Source organism: Pseudophryne corroboree, chromosome 3 (assembly GCF_028390025.1).
Source record: "Pseudophryne corroboree isolate aPseCor3 chromosome 3, aPseCor3.hap2, whole genome shotgun sequence".
In the NCBI taxonomy this organism is placed as follows: Eukaryota; Metazoa; Chordata; class Amphibia; order Anura; family Myobatrachidae; genus Pseudophryne; species Pseudophryne corroboree.
Window position 1 is genome coordinate 626405643 of NC_086446.1, and position 18269 is coordinate 626423911.

The 18269-nt window shown below is 46.1% G+C and overlaps 1 protein-coding gene across 3 annotated transcripts in view; it reads right to left on the reverse strand.

Moving 5' to 3' along the window:
* Positions 1–3297: 3297 nt before the first annotated feature.
* Positions 3298–18269, reverse strand: part of FAS (Fas cell surface death receptor) — a 224471-nt gene continuing 209499 nt past the window's right edge. For all 3 annotated transcript variants that reach the window (XM_063961693.1, XM_063961692.1, XM_063961694.1), the window contains one exon: positions 3298–5882. In XM_063961693.1, the coding sequence (XP_063817763.1) occupies positions 5593–5882 (290 nt within the window). In that variant the 3' untranslated portion in view covers positions 3298–5592. The remainder of the gene's footprint in view (positions 5883–18269) is intronic.

Here is an 18269-nt window from a genome sequence, read left to right on the forward strand (position 1 = left end):
TTGGTAGTAAGCACCTCTGCAGCAGTCCCCTCTCCTTCCGTATAGGCTGCCCGGCGCTGCTGTGAATGCTGGGATGCGGTTCCTCCATCCCAGCATTCACAGCGGCGCCGGGCAGCCTATACGGAAGTAGAGGGGACTGCTGCAGCGGCGCTTACTATCAATGACATAGCGTTGCTGCGGCTTCAGTCCCCCTCCCTCCTCCTCCTTGTCCGATGCCTGCACCGAGGGAGCTGCCAGCATGAGGAGCCTGTCAGCGGGGAGATGGTAAGTATCTCTCTCTCTCTTCGCTTAGGAATTTTGGTAGGATCAGGGTTTACAAATCCACTGTAGTCAGCTGCGGCTACTTACCCGTCTGGCCGCGGGGGTGGCTGATCTCCTCCCAGCTGCTGTAGTCCCTGGCTTGACCTTCCGGTGATCGATGACTGATGTCACTGGGAGGTGGGGCTTAGGTCTGGTGGGGGCGGGGCTTAGGGATGGTGCCGCTGAATAGGCTGTTTCTATGGACTGCATCAGCTGCAGCTCATATAAACCAGAAAGGGCTGACGAATTAGCAGGGGACTGGCTTCCCATGGGAAGCACTCCCTCTGCTATTGCAGTCTGGTCTGGCAGTCCAAGGGGGAAAAATCACCTCCCCCTGGGGCCGACTGTCTGGCTGTGATTAGCAGGTAGTGTTTCCTATGGGAGTCACTACCAATGCTAGGCTGTCCCTGAGGGAGGCGGATTTTACTGGGGGAGCTGCAGCCCAGGGGTGGAACTCCCAGAGGTAATGGAGATGCCTTGCCTGTTTCCATGCTTCAAGCCCTGAAGGAGCACCTGTATGTACAGCAGCACCTGTGTAGTTCCAAATGTGACCCCTGCTGCTGCAGAGTTAATCAGTTCTTTTCCAGGAGGTTTCTAAGAGTACCACTCAGCATGCGCTGCAGCAAGCGATGGTGCACTGGACTGTGAGTTGGTAACCCACCTGTAAACGCCAATTCTGCATGCTGCAGATCGCTGAATCTTGTGAGTCTTGTTTTATTTGTGTGTGTGTGTGTGTGTGTGTGTGTGTGTGTGTGTGTGTGTGTGTTATGGGTCGTTGGGTCGACCCAACTTAGGTCGACAGTTATAGGTTGACCACTGAAGGTCGACATGGGCATTAGGTCGACAGGTGCAAAGGTCGACAGGTGCAAAGGTCGACATGATTTTTTTCCTTTTTTTGGTATCGTTTTCTTCGTAAAGTGAGGGGGAACCCCAATTAGTACACAATGTCCCCTCGCATGGCTCGCTTCGCTCGGCACAGATTACCGTTCCAATCGTAGTCCACGTGGATTGTCAAGTATGTAAAAATTAAAAAAATTAAAGACTCATGTCGACCTTTTGACCTGTCGACCTAGTACACGTTGACCGAATAACCATGTCGACCTAATGCATGTTGACCTTCAGTGGTCGACCTAATGACTATCGACCTAAGCTGTGTCGACCTAACGACCGTATCCCATGGTTAAGATACCAACACTGATCGGAATATCGACACCAGCATTCCGATCGAGCTGACACCGGACTTCACTGCTCGTGAGCCGCAGACGGGGGAACTTAGGGTTAGGCTGCGGGGGGAGGGCTAGGATTAGGCTGAGGGGTGGGATGGTTAGGTTTAGGCACCACTGGGGAGGGTTAGGCTTAGACACTGCCTCCATAGCCGCACACACACACTCACACCCACCTTTCCTGCTTGTCTCCTCCAGTGCCTTTCTCTAGACCATGAGCCACACAGAGGGGGTGATTCAGACCTGATCGCTGCTATGCTTTTTCGCACAGCGGGCGATCAGCAATAGACTGTGTATGCACCGCAATGCGCAGGTGCATCGGCCAACAACAACGAGCATTGCCAAACAGCTACAGGATGATGCAAAAATTTTGATCACACAGTCGTTCGCGAGGTGATTGACAGGAAGAGACAGTTTGTGGGTGGTAACTGACCATTAACCGGGAGTGTCAGGAAAAACGCAGGCGTTACCAAGCATTTTCAGGGCGGGTGTGTGACGTCATCTGCGGCCCCGATCAGCCTGATGGAGTAAGTCCTGGGCTGCACACAGACTGCACACAGTGGATTTTTGGAGCTCGGCGTACACATGCGATCGCACACTTTACACTCCTCCAGCACTGGTCACTTGAGCTTGGTGGTAGCTGCCTTTGTTGCCTAGCGGTAAATCAGCTACTGATACCATGTGCTGTTGGATGACAGGTTACTGCCTCTAATAAAATCAGAACCTTAATCTCCTCATACACTCTTAACAGTCTAAACAATCTCAATGGCCACACCTTATTTTACTGACACCCATTTCAATACTTGTGAGACAAGGACATGCATGTGAATTATAATAAAAGGTCAAAAGCACCTTAGAACTCACCTGTAAAAAACAGGAACTGTTATAAATATGTTTTATTTACATAGAACATTTCAAATGAACATTTCAAGTTTCAGATTTTTACAATGAGTTACACAGCAGCATACACTGGACCTGCCAGTTTACATAATGGATACAATTTGCTGGAAATTAAGCAGAAAATGTGTGGCTCGACGGGTACAATAGGTCAACAGATGAATGAAAGGTCAACAGTGCTTAAGGTCGACATGTACAAAAGGTTGGCATGGAAATGGTAGACGTGAAAATGGTCGACACATGTTTTTAATGGTTGACACAAGTTTTCTCAACATACTGTATGCTTTATTTACTATCCACATGAACATATATTGGGAATAGTATCCTGTGGCGAGCAAAGTGAGCCACCAAGCACAAAGTGAAGCTAGCCTGTGAAGGTACACGTTTCTACTGATGGTGGGCACATAACATAGATTTGAGACAAATACTGTAACAACAAATATGTGTCATCCATTTTCTATGTTGATCTTTCCAAACTGTCGACCTTTTGTACCTGTTGAATTTAAGCACTGTCAACTTTTTGTAGCTGTCAACCTTTTGTAGATGTTGACCTAATGCATGTCGACTACATAGTGTTGACCTAATGACTGTCGACCTATACATTCTCGATCCATTAATCCATGCACCACCGTGAAACCTTATTGTGAGCCAAACCAAGGCAAGAGATAATGCAGACTATCAATCCACTAGGACCAGAATGAGAGACTTTGTGAGAGTTCTCCTGCTTTTTTAAAAAAAGTGGCAATAATTTATATGGCAAAACCAGGTTGATTTTGCCATGTAAATGATTGCCACTTTAAAAAAACAGAACTATCACAAAGTCTCTCATTTTCTGATTCTCACACCCTATCACATCCCCCCCCCCCCCCCCCCCCCCCCCAAGTTGGTTTATTAGAAGTGTAAATAGTAAAGCATAGGAGGTAGGTGAATATGTATTTCACAATTTTTTAATAGAGACATTATGGATATTTAGGAGCTGATGCAGTTGGTGGCAATATTACAGTAAAACTGCACACAGAAATAGAGAAACAACTGTATGCCGAGCCACACACCATTCTGCAGTTAAAAGATATGCACCCTGTTTATGCCAGGCATATGTCACATACACTTAGCTATTGGCTGTGTAGGTGTCCAATCACAAGTGGTTCATTAGTGTTGGCAACTTTCATCTTCAGTACGTTTGGCCCTCTCAGGCGTTATTTGCGTCTCTGCAGAATTTCTGTTTGCAATTGCACATATATACTCTCAGTGTTCTCAGCCTACATTAGATCACCCCCTCTCTATGCCATCCAATTTCACCAAAAGACAGATCTGGTCAAGTTCTGTACAAACAGACATAAGCAAATAAGCATAAGTTCACATCTGCACATGTGCTGTGTGCAAAAACTCACTGTATACGCCCATGAACAAAGATCCGCACGACTCAGAATCAGGCCTGAATTCTCACTATCTAGCAAGAATACAGTATATTGAAAGCTAAACTGAGCTGGATAATATACCTGAAATAACATTGGCAGCCAACACACTCAGGTTATACAAGGCAAACATCACATAGACTTACTCCCGTGTTTTTTCTTTGTGATATATGCATTTATATTAGGCTTCAAGTATCTTAAAAAACATCTCTCTTTCTCATGCAGGGGAAAAAAAAGGAAAATTGCTAAACTATGTAAAAGCAAAATATAAGCTCACACAATGCAGGAAGCCCCTATCTGCATCAGCGTGCATTCGGAATCTGCCAATCACATGCAGTTTGTTAGTACTGACAATTATCATTAACATCATTTATTAGTATTTATTAACAGTTTCTTGTATAGAGTAGCAAATTCTGTTGCGCTTTACAATTGGAAACAGTGATAACATAAAACAAAACAATTGGAAACAACAGTGAAAAAACAAGACTAAGTAATAACAGTCATAGAGGTAGGAGAGCCCTGCTCGCAAGCTTACAATCTATAGACATCATCAATACATCTGCACCTGACCACTGGCAAATAATGCAGCATTTTCAGGCTGTGCTGAATAATTGAAAAAGCTAACTGCTGTTATGGGCAATTTCTCTACTTAATCTCTCTCTGTCTCTGTAGTTTGATACATCTCCCCAGAGTCTTATTTGCTTAGGCAGATATGTGGGCGTCAGTTTTATGGGCATGCATAGAGAGATTTTTACGCAAGACACCCTGCATCCGTCCCTTATAGAGCAAAGAGAACTAATATGATCAATATACTGAAAGGTACTGTACATTCCTGAGCTGTATAATATGCAAGAAATCATTGAAATGCTTATAATGTACTTAACTAAAATAAAGTGTATTTATCCAAAATAGTTTTTATTTATATTTGCTTAAACTAATTATATTCTTATGGGTTGGTTTTTTTTTTTTTTTTTGGGGGGGGGATATATGCTTATTATACGTTTTTTTTGTAACATGATTGAATACATAGGGGCCGATTCCATTGTTTATTGCCCTCCCCACATGCAGAGCACAGCAGAGTGTGTTTCTGGGGGGACTGATGACCAGTCAACCTTGCTGCGGCTAAAGGGCCCTACACACTGGCCGGCCCGCCGCCGAGCTGCCCGACGGCGGATACGGCCGACGAGCGACCCGGCGGCGGGGGGGGGCAGTGACAGGGTGAGTGAAGATTCTTCACTCCCCCCGTCACCCGGCTGCATTGAAGTGCAGGCAAATATGGACGAGATCTTCCATATTGGCCTGCATGTACAGCCGACGGGGGACCAGCGATTAACGAGCGCGGGGACACGCATCGTTCATCGCTGGAGCCTCCACACTGAAAGATATGAATGAGTTCTCGTTCATTTATGAACGAGATCGTTCATATCTTTCAAAAAATCGGCCAGTGTGTAGGGCCTCTAACCTCTGCATTTGTAGAGATTAGCCAAATTGTGGTGGGAGAGGAGCATGGTTCCCCTTCCCACACTGTGATTCCCCGGCACATGTGCTCCAGAATGACGGCTGCATGGCATTTTGTGGCTTGATTCTGGCAGTGATGTCAGTGATCAGAGACTACAGTGTCACTGCAGAGTCCGGGGCACAAGCAGAAACAGCAGGGGCAGTGCGTCACATGTGATGCGACCTGGCAACATACTCCTGGATCCAGTTACATCACATGGGAGCAAGCCAGGCTAGTGGTTAATATACAATAACTATTATTATTCAATCGTCGATCTTTTTACTAATTGCATTAGTCTATCAGCAGAATTACTATTATTATTGTTTTGCAGAGTTGTAATAAGTATTTGAAATGCTTCTTTTTGTCCATGACCATCGTACCACTTCTTCAGCAGTTGGAATTTTACTTCGTCTATGCCCGACCTATCGTAATCCAATTTAACAGCTTCAATGGTTGACTCTCTCAAATGCATTTTTCGTACAAACATCAAAACAGTGTTATATTCCAGTTCTTGACCAAATGAATGTAGATGATCCGTTAAATCAATGTCTAAAATGAAAAATACTTAAATTAAAAGGGACATTTGGACTAAACTGGTAAAATAACTGTGACATATTCATGAAGCACTGAATATGTCACTATGTGTGGCGAAGTGAGCCAGTGGAGAAGTTGCCCATGGCAAACAATTAGCATTAAAGTAACATTTATAATTTGCATACTATACAATTGTACAGAGCAGCTGATTGGTTGACATGGGCAACTTCTCCACAGGATTACTTCTCCACTCTTTTCACTGCTTCATGAATAGACCCCAAATTATTTAGATGTAAGTCATGTCTACTTTACAAGGAAATTAAACTTGTTTAAACAATGTAGTAAAATGTCTACTCCAGTGACTTTGCGAACAGAGGGCTTTATTCAGCACGAATTGCAATTGCAACTGAATGCACACTGACTGCGATCACAATCACAAATCTGTGAAGACCTCTAGCCAAACCCACCATTTTATCTGCGATTATACAACCCCAGAGCAAATCTAGCCCACTCCCATTGCAAGCATAGCTACAAGAGCAACTTTGCATACATTCACTCAAAATTATGAGAATAAACGTAACTCTTATACATTGATGTCAGCACAAAACTGGGATGGTTTGTTTCTGGTTATATACTGTCAGAATAATGTTAGGCAGGCATTAAAGGCCACAGTGTAAACACAATACATGCATGTAAAATGTTAAAGTAACGTGCTGCTTACAATAGTAATAACAACACTGCTAAAATGAGAAATTGCGGATCCATCCCACTGACATGCGTCCACCACTCCTTTATCATCGCCAATGCTATCGCTGCTGTGTTCACAGATACGTAGGTATGATCACGAAAACCAGACTTGGCGCGTGCGCACTGTCTTCTGTTTGGCTGTGTACGCGTGCGCAGTGTGCCGATAATCGCTCATTGCGCGATTATTCGCATTTGCAACTGATGCTAAATCAGGCCGTAACTGATATTAGTATTCAACAGAGGGTATTACTTGTCAAATTATAATATTGAAAAAGACAAACAATTTATGGTGGATACAGGATTTTAATTCACTGACACTTGGCTCATTATACAAATGTGCGCTCTTATATCCTGGCTGCGACAACTACAGTGCAACATAGCGGGGTGCATGCGATCAAATACCCACACTATGCCATACACTTGAATGGGAGCGAGCGTGCGCATGCACCGGCCAAGCATTCACTTGTACAGGACCAAGCAGCGATGCAAACACTCGTTGCATGCCACAATGCATTCACATTACGATCCTGCTACAGCACACTGCTATAAGCAGCTAAGTTGTAGCAGGATACATTTGTAGGAAGGTATACGTTTAATTTGCTGACTGTTGGGATCCCGGTGGTCAGGATACCGACGCCAGAATCCCCACAGCTGGCAATGCCGGCAGCCGGAATACCGGCCCTACAGGACTACTTCCACTCGTGGGTATTCACGACACCCATAGAGTGGGAATATAACATGTTGCGAACGCAGCGGGGCCGCAAGGGGACTCTTTGCCTCACTGTCAACATTCTGGCCACCGGTAAATCCTACTGAACCCTGTTGGAATACTTTTTCAATTTTTTCTCTGGATACTTGCAAATTCTCTTCCTGGGTGCACCTCCCTATTATAATTACAAGAGTTTTTGATATTACAATCATAAGACATACTATTGGGGTAAGGCTGAAATATTGATTATTACTGTGTCTGTGTGGACAATTTTCCTTTTTCTGTCTCCTTGAGGGAGATGGTGAAGACACATAACAGGGCCTGTCATTACGACTGTGCCACCAGTGTCCAGATGCCGCACACCACCTGTGTTAACCCATTCCTGGCTGGACCTGGTACACTATATTCCTGCATTGTGTGCCTGCTGCATTAACCCTGTGTTCACTTACATCCTGTGTTCTTCGTGGTTAATAAACCAATCCCAGGTAAAGCTATTCATTGTGTGGACTGACCTCCATCACATACTGCTGACGCCTCTCAACAACATAGGCTGAGCTGCAATTCCCAGACTTTTAGCCAATGAGCGCTTCCCTATTAATTTCTATGGAGATTGACCAGATGTGACCCTGTCACTAGCCCTGGGGCTGTGCAAAAAAGAAAGTTGGTCCATTTGTTGCATTTACAAGACCGAGGCACACCAACCCCCACCGCGGCAACTCCGGCCGAGATCACGGACCCCGCACTTCCTCTCACGTCTCACTCACGATCCAGGAAGTGACGTCATCACGCAGCCGGTCGGCGTCTCGCGGCGGCTGTGGGCATGGAAACACACATAGTAACTATGGAAACAGTGTATACATCACAATTACAGTAACAAACAATTAAAAAACCCGCTGCCATAAGCACTGCGAGAGCATGAAGCTAATAAGTACATACTAAAACAGACAATAGCTGTGAAAATGGTAAGTAAAAACCTGTGATGTGCCAATAAACACCATTAAGACACACTTGGAAACCAGTCCAAGTGTGATATACAATCTAGTGAAAGAACCAACAAGATCACAAGAATATAGGGTGCCGTATGTGTTGTGTGATTATGGAACCACAAAAATGTGTAACAAACCTCACATTATGTGATGCATAAAACTACAATCTAAAATGGCAATACATCATCTGACCATCTGTAATAAACTAACAAGCTAATCATGATAACAAATATGACCTGTAATAGGTATAATGTATTATAAGAAACAACTCAATCCCAGGTTCTCATTGAGACCCCTGGGGTAAATAGTATCCAATTTGTGGTCCACTATTTTGTAACGCCAAGAGGTGAGAGTGTGTCTAGTGTGTACAAAGTGCCGCGCTACTGGTTGATCGCTGTTACCAGATTGTAGCGCGGCCCTGATGGCGGATCTGTGCTGGGCCATCCTCTCTTTGAATTGACACTGTGGTTTCCTATATACAGAGACTGCAGTTCCCAGGCGGGGAGGGGAGTACCGGACTATGGGGGTAATTCCAAGTTGATCGCAGCAGGAATTCTGTTAGCAATTGAGCAAAACCATGTGCACTGCAGGGGAGGCAGATATAACATGTGCAGAGAGAGTTAGATTTGGGTGGGGTGTGTTCAATCTAGAGATGTGCACCGGAAATTTTTGGTGTTTTGGTTTTGGGTTCGGTTCCGCGGCCGTGTTTTGGGTTCGAACGCGTTTTGGCAAAACCTCACCGAATTTTTTTTGTCGGATTCGGGTGTGTTTTGGATTCGGGTGTTTTTTTAAAAAAACCCTAAAAAACAGCTTAAATCATAGAATTTGGGGGTCATTTTGATCCCAAAGTATTATTAACCTCAATAACCATAATTTCCACTCATTTTCAGTCTATTCTGAACACCTCACAATATTATTTTTAGTCCTAAATTTGCACCGAGGTCGCTGGATGACTAAGCTCAGCGACCCAAGTGGCCGACACAAACACCTGGCCCATCTAGGAGTGGCACTGCAGTGTCACAAAGGATGGCCCTTCCAAAAAACACTCCCCAAACAGCACATGACGCAAAGAAAAAAAGAGGCGCAATGAGGTAGCTGTGTGAGTAAGATAAGCGACCCTAGTGGCCGACACAAACACCTGGCCCATCTAGGAGTGGCACTGCAGTGTCACGCAGGATGGCCCTTCCAAAAAACACTCCCCAAACAGCACATGACGCAAAGAAAAAAAGAGGCGCAATGAGGTAGCTGTGTGAGTAAGATAAGCGACCCTAGTGGCCGACACAAACACCGGGCCCATCTAGGAGTGGCACTGCAGTGTCACGCAGGATGGCCCTTCCAAAAAACACTCCCCAAACAGCACATGACGCAAAGAAAAAAAGAGGCGCAATGAGGTAGCTGTGTGACTAAGCTCAGCGACCCAAGTGGCCGACACAAACACCTGACCCATCTAGGAGTGGCACTGCAGTGTCACGCGGGATGGCCCTTCCAAAAAATACTCCCCAAACAGCACATGACGCAAAGAAAAATTAAAGAAAAAAGAGGTGCAAGATGGAATTGTCCTTGGGCCCTCCCACCCACCCTTATGTTGTATAAACAGGACATGCACACTTTAACCAACCCATCATTTCAGTGACAGGGTCTGCCACACGACTGTGACTGAAATGACGGGTTGGTTTGGACCCCCACCAAAAAAGAAGCAATTAATCTCTCCTTGCACAAACTGGCTCTACAGAGGCAAGATGTCCACCTCATCATCATCCTCCGATTCATCACCGTGTACATCCCTCTCCTCACAGATTATCAATTCGTCCCCACTGGAATCCACCATCACAGCTCCCTGTGTACTTTCTGGAGGCAATTGCTGCTGGTGAATGTCTCCAAGGAGGAATTGATTATAATTCATTTTAATGAACATCATCTTCTCCACATTTTCTGGAAGTAACCTCGTACGCCGATTGCTGACAAGGTGAGCGGCGGCACTAAACACTCTTTCGGAGTACACACTTGTGGGAGGGCAACTTAGGTAGAATAAAGCCAGTTTGTGCAAGGGCCTCCAAATTGCCTCTTTTTCCTGCCAGTATACGTACGGACTGTCTGACGTGCCTACTTGGATGCGGTCACTCATATAATCCTCCACCATTCTTTCAATGGTGAGAGAATCATATGCAGTGACAATAGACGACATGTCCGTAATCGTTGGCAGGTCCTTCAGTCCGGACCAGATGTCAGCACTCGCCCCATACTGCCCTGCATCACCGCCAGCGGGTGGGCTCGGAATTCTGAGCCTTTTCCTCGCACCCACAATTGCGGGAGAATGTGAAGGAGGAGCTGTTGACCGATCAAGTTCCACTTGAGTTGATAATTTTCTCACCAGCAGGTCTTTGAACCCCTGCAGACTTGTGTCTGCCGGAAAGAGAGATACAACGTAGGTTTTAAATCTAGGATCGAGCACGGTGGCCAAAATGTAGTGCTCTGATTTGAACAGATTGACCACCCGTGAATCCTGGTTAAGCGAATGAAGGGCTCCATCCACAAGTCCCACATGCCTAGCGGAATCGCTCTGTCTTAGCTCCTCCTTCAATGTCTCCAGCTTCTTCTGCAAAAGCCTGATGAGGGGAATGACCTGACTCAGGCTGGCAGTGTCTGAACTGACTTCACGTGTGGCAAGTTCAAAAGGTTGCAGAACCTTGCACAACGTTGAAATCATTCTCCACTGCGCTTGAGACAGGTGCATTCCACCTCCTTTGCCTATATCGTGGTCAGATGTATAGGCTTGAATGGCGTTTTGCTGCTCCTCCATCCTCTGAAGCATATAGAGGGTTGAATTTCACCTCGTTACCACTTCTTGCTTCAGATGATGGCAGGGCAGGTTCAGGCGTTTTTGGTGTTGCTCCAGTCTTCTGTACGTGGTGCCTGTACGCCGAAAGTGTCCCGCAATTCTTCTGGCCACCGACAGCATCTCTTGCACGCCCCTGTCGTTTTTTAAATAATTCTGCACCACCAAATTCAAGGTATGTGCAAAACATGGGACGTGCTGGAATTTGCCCAGATGTAATGCACGCACAATATTGCTGGCGTTGTCCGATGCCACAAATCCACAGGAGAGTCCAATTGGGGTAAGCCATTCTTTGATGATCTTCCTCAGTTGCCGTAAGAGGTTTTCAGCTGTGTGCGTATTCTGGAAAGCGGTGATACAAAGCGTAGCCTGCCTAGGAAAGAGTTGGCATTTGCGAGATGCTGCTACTGGTGCCGCCGCTGCTGTTCTTGCGGCGGGAGTCAATACATCTACCCAGTGGGCTGTCACAGTCATATAGTCCTGAGTCTGCCCTGCTCCACTTGTCCACATGTCCGTGGTTAAGTGGACATTGGGTACAACTGCATTTTTTAGGACACTGGTGAGTCTTTTTCTGAGGTCTGTGTACATTTTCGGTATCGCCTGCCTAGAGAAATGGAACCTAGATGGTATTTGGTACCGGGGACACAGTACCTCAATCAAGTCTATAGTTGGCTCTGAAGTAACGATGGATACCGGAACCACGTTTCTCACCGCCCAGGATGCCAAGGCCTCAGTTATCCGCTTTGCAGCAGGATGACTGCTGTGATATTTCATCTTCCTCGCAAAGGACTGTTGGACAGTCAATTGCTTGGTGGAAGTAGTAAAAGTGGTCTTACGACTTCCCCTCTGGGATGACCATCGACTCCCAGCAGCAACAACAGCAGCGCCAGCAGCAGTAGGCGTTACACTCAAGGATGCATCGAAGGAATCCCAGGCAGGAGAGGACTCGTCAGAATTGCCAGTGACATGGCCTTCAGGACTATTGGCATTCCTGGGGAAGGAGGAAATTGACACTGAGGGAGTTGGTGGGGTGGTTTGCGTGAGCTTGGTTACAAGAGGAAGGGATTTACTGGTCAGTGGACTGCTTCCGTTGTCGCCCAAAGTTTTTGAACTTGTCACTGACTTATGATGAATGCGCTGCAGGTGACGTATAAGGGAGGATGTTCCGAGGTGGTTAACGTCCTTACCCCTACTTATTACAGCTTGACAAAGGCAACACACGGCTTGACACCTGTTGTCCGCATTTCTGTTGAAATACTTCCACACAGAAGAGCTGATTTTTTTGGTATTTTCACCAGGCATGTCAATGGCCATATTCCCCCCACGGACAACAGGTGTCTCCCCGGGTGCCTGACTTAAACAAACCACCTCACCATCAGAATCCTCCTTGTCAATTTCCTCCCCAGCGCCAGCAACACCCATATCCTCCTCATTCTGGTGTACTTCAACACTGACATCTTCAATCTGACTATCAGGTGCTCCTTCCAGCACTTGCAGGGGGCATGCAAATGGTGGAAGGCGCATGCTCTTCACGTCCAGTGTTGGGAAGGTCAGGCATCGCAACCGACACAATTGGACTCTCCTTGTGGATTTGTGATTTCGAAGAACGCACAGTTCTTTGCTGTGCTTTTGCCAGCTTAAGTCTTTTCATTTTTCTAGCAAGAGGCTGAGTGCTTCCATCCTCATGTGAAGCTGAACCACTAGCCATGAACATAGGCCAGGGCCTCAGCCGCTCCTTGCCACTCCGTGTGGTAAATGGCATATTGGCAAGTTTACGCTTCTCCTCCGACGATTTTAATTTAGATTTTTGAGTCCTTTTTTTTACTGATCTTTTGTGTTTTGGATTTTACATGCTCTGTACTATGACATTGGGCATCGGCCTTGGCAGACGACGTTGATGGAATTTCATCGTCTCGGCCATGACTAGTGGCAGCAGCTTCAGCACGAGGTGGAAGTGGATCTTGATCTTTCCCTATTTTTGGAACCTCTAAATTTTTGTTCTCCATATTTTAATAGGCACAACTAAAAGGCACCTCAGGTAAACAATGGAGATGGATGGATACTAGTATACTTATGGATGACGAGTGACTGACGACACAGAGGTAGCTACAGCCGTGGACTACCGTACTGCGTCTGCTAGTATAGATAATATAATAAATATATTACTACTGTAGGTATATAATATAATGACGGACCTGGTGGACACTGTCAGCAGACTGCTAAACTACTAGTATGAAGAAGATAGAAAAAAAAACCCCACCACAGGTAGGTATACAATTATGGATGAGTGACGAGTGACGACACAGAGGTAGCTACAGCCGTGGACTACCGTACTGCGTCTGCTAGTATAGCAGGGGGGCGCCACCGACACCTGCACTGCCCACTCGCCCCACGGCTAATCACATTGTTGAAACTAGCGGCAGTGCAACCGGTGCATTGCACCAGTGCACGCCGCAATGAAGGAGCCCGCCCCGCAGCATTTGGCACTACAGTGAGTCAAACTGGCTCATTATAGTATGCCGCTGTGACAGAGGGGAAGCCCGATCATCCACGATGCAGTCTGGCTGGCTGGATGAGAGGGGCCCTCCCCTTTCCTCTCATCTCTCCTCTCATTGGCTCCCTTCTCCCCTCTCCTCCCCCATACTCACCTCGTCTCTCACCGAGTCCCCGCGCTTCCTTCCTGCCAAACACTGGGTCTTCCTGGCTCGTGTCTCCTCCGCTGCTCAGACTTTCTGGTGCCGCTCTCATCTTACAGTGGTTTCTGTGCTGGAATATTCTCCGCTGGTGGGGTCCCAGGTGCAGGTACGGAATAGCTCCTCCCCTTTGGCCTCTGCAGACTGCAACCCGGTGGGGGGGTGGGGTGCGGGGAGTCATATCTGGCACTGTGGGGCAATGTAACTGGCACTGTGGGGCATGTATCTGGCACTGTGGGGCATGTATCTGGCACTGTGGGGCATGTATCTGGCACTGTGGGGCATGTATCTGGCACTGTGGGGCATGTAACTGGCACTGTGGGGCATGTGTCTGGCACGGTGGGGCATGTGTCTGGCACGGTGGGGCATGTAACTGGCACTGTGGGGCAATGTATCTGGCACTGTGGGGCATGTAACTGGCACTGTGGGGCATGTAACTGGCACTGTGGGGCAATGTAACTGGCACTGTAGGGCATGTGTCTGGCACTGTGGGGCATGTGTCTGGCACTGTGGGGCATGTGTCTGGCACTGTGGGGCATGCGTCTGGCACTGTGGGGCATGCATCTGGCACTGTGGGGCATGCGTCTGGCACTGTGGGGCATGCATCTGGCACTGTGGGACAATGTATCTGGCACTGTGGGACAATGTATCTGGCACTCTGGGACAATGTATCTGGCACTCTGGGACAATGTATCTGGCACTCTGGGGCAATGTATCTGGCACTCTGGGGCAATGTATCTGGCACTGTGGGGCAATGTATCTGGCACTGTGGGGCATGTAACTGGCACTGTGGGGCATGTATCTGGCACTGTGGGGCATTGTATCTGGCACTGTGGGGCAATGTAACTGGCACTGTGGGCCATTTTCAGTGGCCACACCCCTTCTGGGGCGTGGTCACACCCCTTCTGGTGTAAGACCTCGCCCATTTTTTCAGCACGCGCACATGCTTCTTTTGGTGTTTTTTATTTTTTTTGGGGGGGCACCATTTTCCATCTTGCCCTGGGCTCCGAAAACCCTAGCTACACCTCTGGGGTGGTGTTACACATATCAGCACTTATTCACAGAAAAAGCACTACAGCGGTGGGGCAACAGCATGGCTACCATGGATGTGGATCTGGGTGACGCTCTGTCTTATGTGTTACAGTGTGAAAATTATGACACCTTGAGCTTTTCAGATATAGAAGCGGAGCATATACACTGGGGCAGGGACTGATGTGAATGGACAAATATTCTCTGTAAAGCGCTGCAGAATATGTGCATGCTATATAAATAACTGGTAATAATAATAATAATAATAATAATAATCTCCTATATAATAGCCCAGCTCTGTGACTTTGTGTCTGTGTGTATAACGCATCTCTCATTGGGTTAGTGGCAGGTCTATCACACCCAGCCCACAGCTGATTGGGTGAGAAACGCCCTCCCACACAGGTTGCATCCAATGGGAGGCTCTGCCCTTTGCCTGCTGTGTTTTCACAGAGCAGGATTAGCAATGGGACTGATGGAGCTGCAGCTCCAGCCCCACACCCCAAACTAGGCCCACTGCATCTGCAGCATAATACCCTCCAACAATTTACACATAAAAATGGATACAAATTCAAAAAAGGGGCGTGACCATGGGTACAGCCACGTGGCCACGCCACTTTTCCTATACTTTCAATTGAAGCTTGGAGAGTCAATAATCGGTACAGACCATAAAAAAAAGGGACTGTACCTGCCAAAAAGGTGCAGCTGGAGGGTATGCCACTGCATCTGCAGCAAGTCTCTGCGCTGCAGATAGGGGGGGGGGGGAAATCCTTTTACTGCAGCATCCTATTGTCCTGCTGCCAGTCCACCTGCCTCCTCCCGCATCAACAATCCCCACTCCCTAGCCGCAGCGCAGGTGGAACAAAAGCTGCTGCGGCCACCGGCATAGATGTGTATGAAAGCGGCGCAGCAGAAGGCTTTCATTGCCCTCCCTGCGTCGCATACTCTCTGAGCCCCAGAGCCTCCCCTGCGTGTGATGTCACAGAAGTTTTAGAAAAGGTGGAAACTATAGAAAGGAAAAGTTTATTACAACCCCGCACAATGAATAGAGAGTCCAATAAATTTGAATGGGCATTTATTACATCCTTTAACAGCCAGTACAAGAATATTGAATATACTTTGAGGAAACATTGGGGAGTATTGAGAAAAGATCCCATTATTGGGAGTCATTTACCCATTAAGCCAAAATGTATATTCCGGAAGGCCCCTAATCTTAAGACCACACTTGTTAGGAGTGCCCTACCTCCAAAGAAACCAATGTGTACTATTAAGTCCAAGGGTTTCTTTAGGTGTGGGCTATGTATGGGGTGTAAAGGTATAAAAATGGGGATAAGCAAAATTACCGAAGTTTCCATTAATGGGAACGATTGGAAAATAAATGATTTCATTACCTGTAATAGTTCCAACGTTGTTTATGCCATAAGTTGCAGTTGCGGATTATGGTATATAGGTCGTACAACGAGACCCTTAAAAGTCCGTATTAGTGAACATTTGCGAAATATAAAAAATGGATTAACAACACATTCATTGTCAGACCATTTTCGCACGCATCATCAAGGGAATATAGGTGCAATCAAGATGTTCTGTGGAATTAGACATATTAAGGGCCATTGGAGGCAAAATGATAAAACCAACCAGTTGGCTAAGGCTGAAATGAAGGCCATCTTTGATTTGGGAACACTCAAACCAGGTGGCCTAAATCTGGATTTTGAAGTAAAATGGTTTTTATAACTCTTTTATGTTTACACATCTGCTGTCATTTATGACTCTTAAATTATTGTTGTTTTTAACATTATTCATCAATTTCGATGTTTTTAGAGTGAATGATGTTGTATCGATTCCCCTGTTACAGCCAAGGCTAATGAATTAATGCTGCTAATCTTGTTATTATTTTATAAAGAACATCTTTGGGATTAATCATTTTTAGGAAAATATGTATGTTTGTTTACGTTGTTCTCTGAGGCACCGGAAGTGACAAGTGTTTTTCTTTTTCGGTCCCCCTCTTTAGGTTTTAAATTATCATATTTTAAACATAGTTCAAGTTAATAAATGTTAATAGATGAGCAAAATCTTATTTGAATCCAAAAACGAGCATGAACGAATGAGATTTGTACATTGTATGATTATCAACACCGGAAGTGACGTGACGGAGACAGTCGTGGAGTCACGTCACCTTGACAACCGGCGTACACTGTAAGGAAAGCCAGGACCTCAAAACGCATCAGAGGAAATGACGCGACGCATAGAACTCAGGAGGCCGGTTACCATGGAAACCCGTGAATGCGGAAGTAAAACTCCGTATTGAAGACGGTAATAAGAGTGGACCAATTCGGGAAAATGTAATGAGAATATTGGGTTCATGTGTGTCATCTGTAAAGCGATTGGTGGATGGGCATTTAAATAAGGGATTGTTTGGAGTGATCAGTATTCTGACTTACCTTGAAAAAGACCCCTAGCCAGGGGTGGAAACGCGTTGGTGTTCCTGAAGGGGCGAGAGTGTTTGCAGTGAAGTGACCAGAATCCAGCACTCACCACCTGTACTCGTATGGACTGATCCGGAGCACCCATATTGGGACAAAAGTGCTGTTTGGGACTGTTTAATTATAGTTCCCACCGATTCCGGTAATTACTTGATAAAGCTAAATATTTATCGTGTATATAACCCTTTATGAGGTCTAAGAACAATGTACGCTATCTACGTAAGAAGTACCGTAAGGGTACGCAAGTTGCGTATCGATCGCTTAGCCGTGATCGAGACGCTCAGGCGTCACGTTCACTCACGGCCAAGTGATCGCAGGCAGGCAGACTATTGGCTGTTGACTTATCGTAATGATTCGCTATAGCGTAGCAGCGCTCGGGACCACGAGGAGATCACCAGCGATGCAGACGCTCACAACTTTAAACCTTTATATCTATACCTTTAGCAATGAAATACACAGCAAACCTTAATGTAGAGACAAAGTGTAAGTGCAACCTTGTGTAACCTGATTAACTACAAAGCTGCGTGAGTGTCACCGATGCTCAGGGAGTACTTAACACTATAAAGAATACGCAGATACCTGGGCTTAGGGTCCGAAACCTATTATGTGTATTATGACTATTATACTTGCAAAAGGAATCACAGTACAAAGCATACACTACAATATAACATAAACCAACTAACCAGATAACTACACAGGAAATACAATACAATACAATTCAAGTCTAATCAAGGAAAAATACGAGAGAACGAGAAGAGAGGGAGAGAGAGAAATGGCTCACAGTAAGACAATATGATTACGGAGAGAACTTACGCACAAGGGGAACGATCGCATGCGCCTCGATATCCAGCTCCCGATTATCAGCAATGAGAACCGTTGAAGAGAGTGAAGTTGGATATGGTCGGCCTGCTATTTATGCCCCACA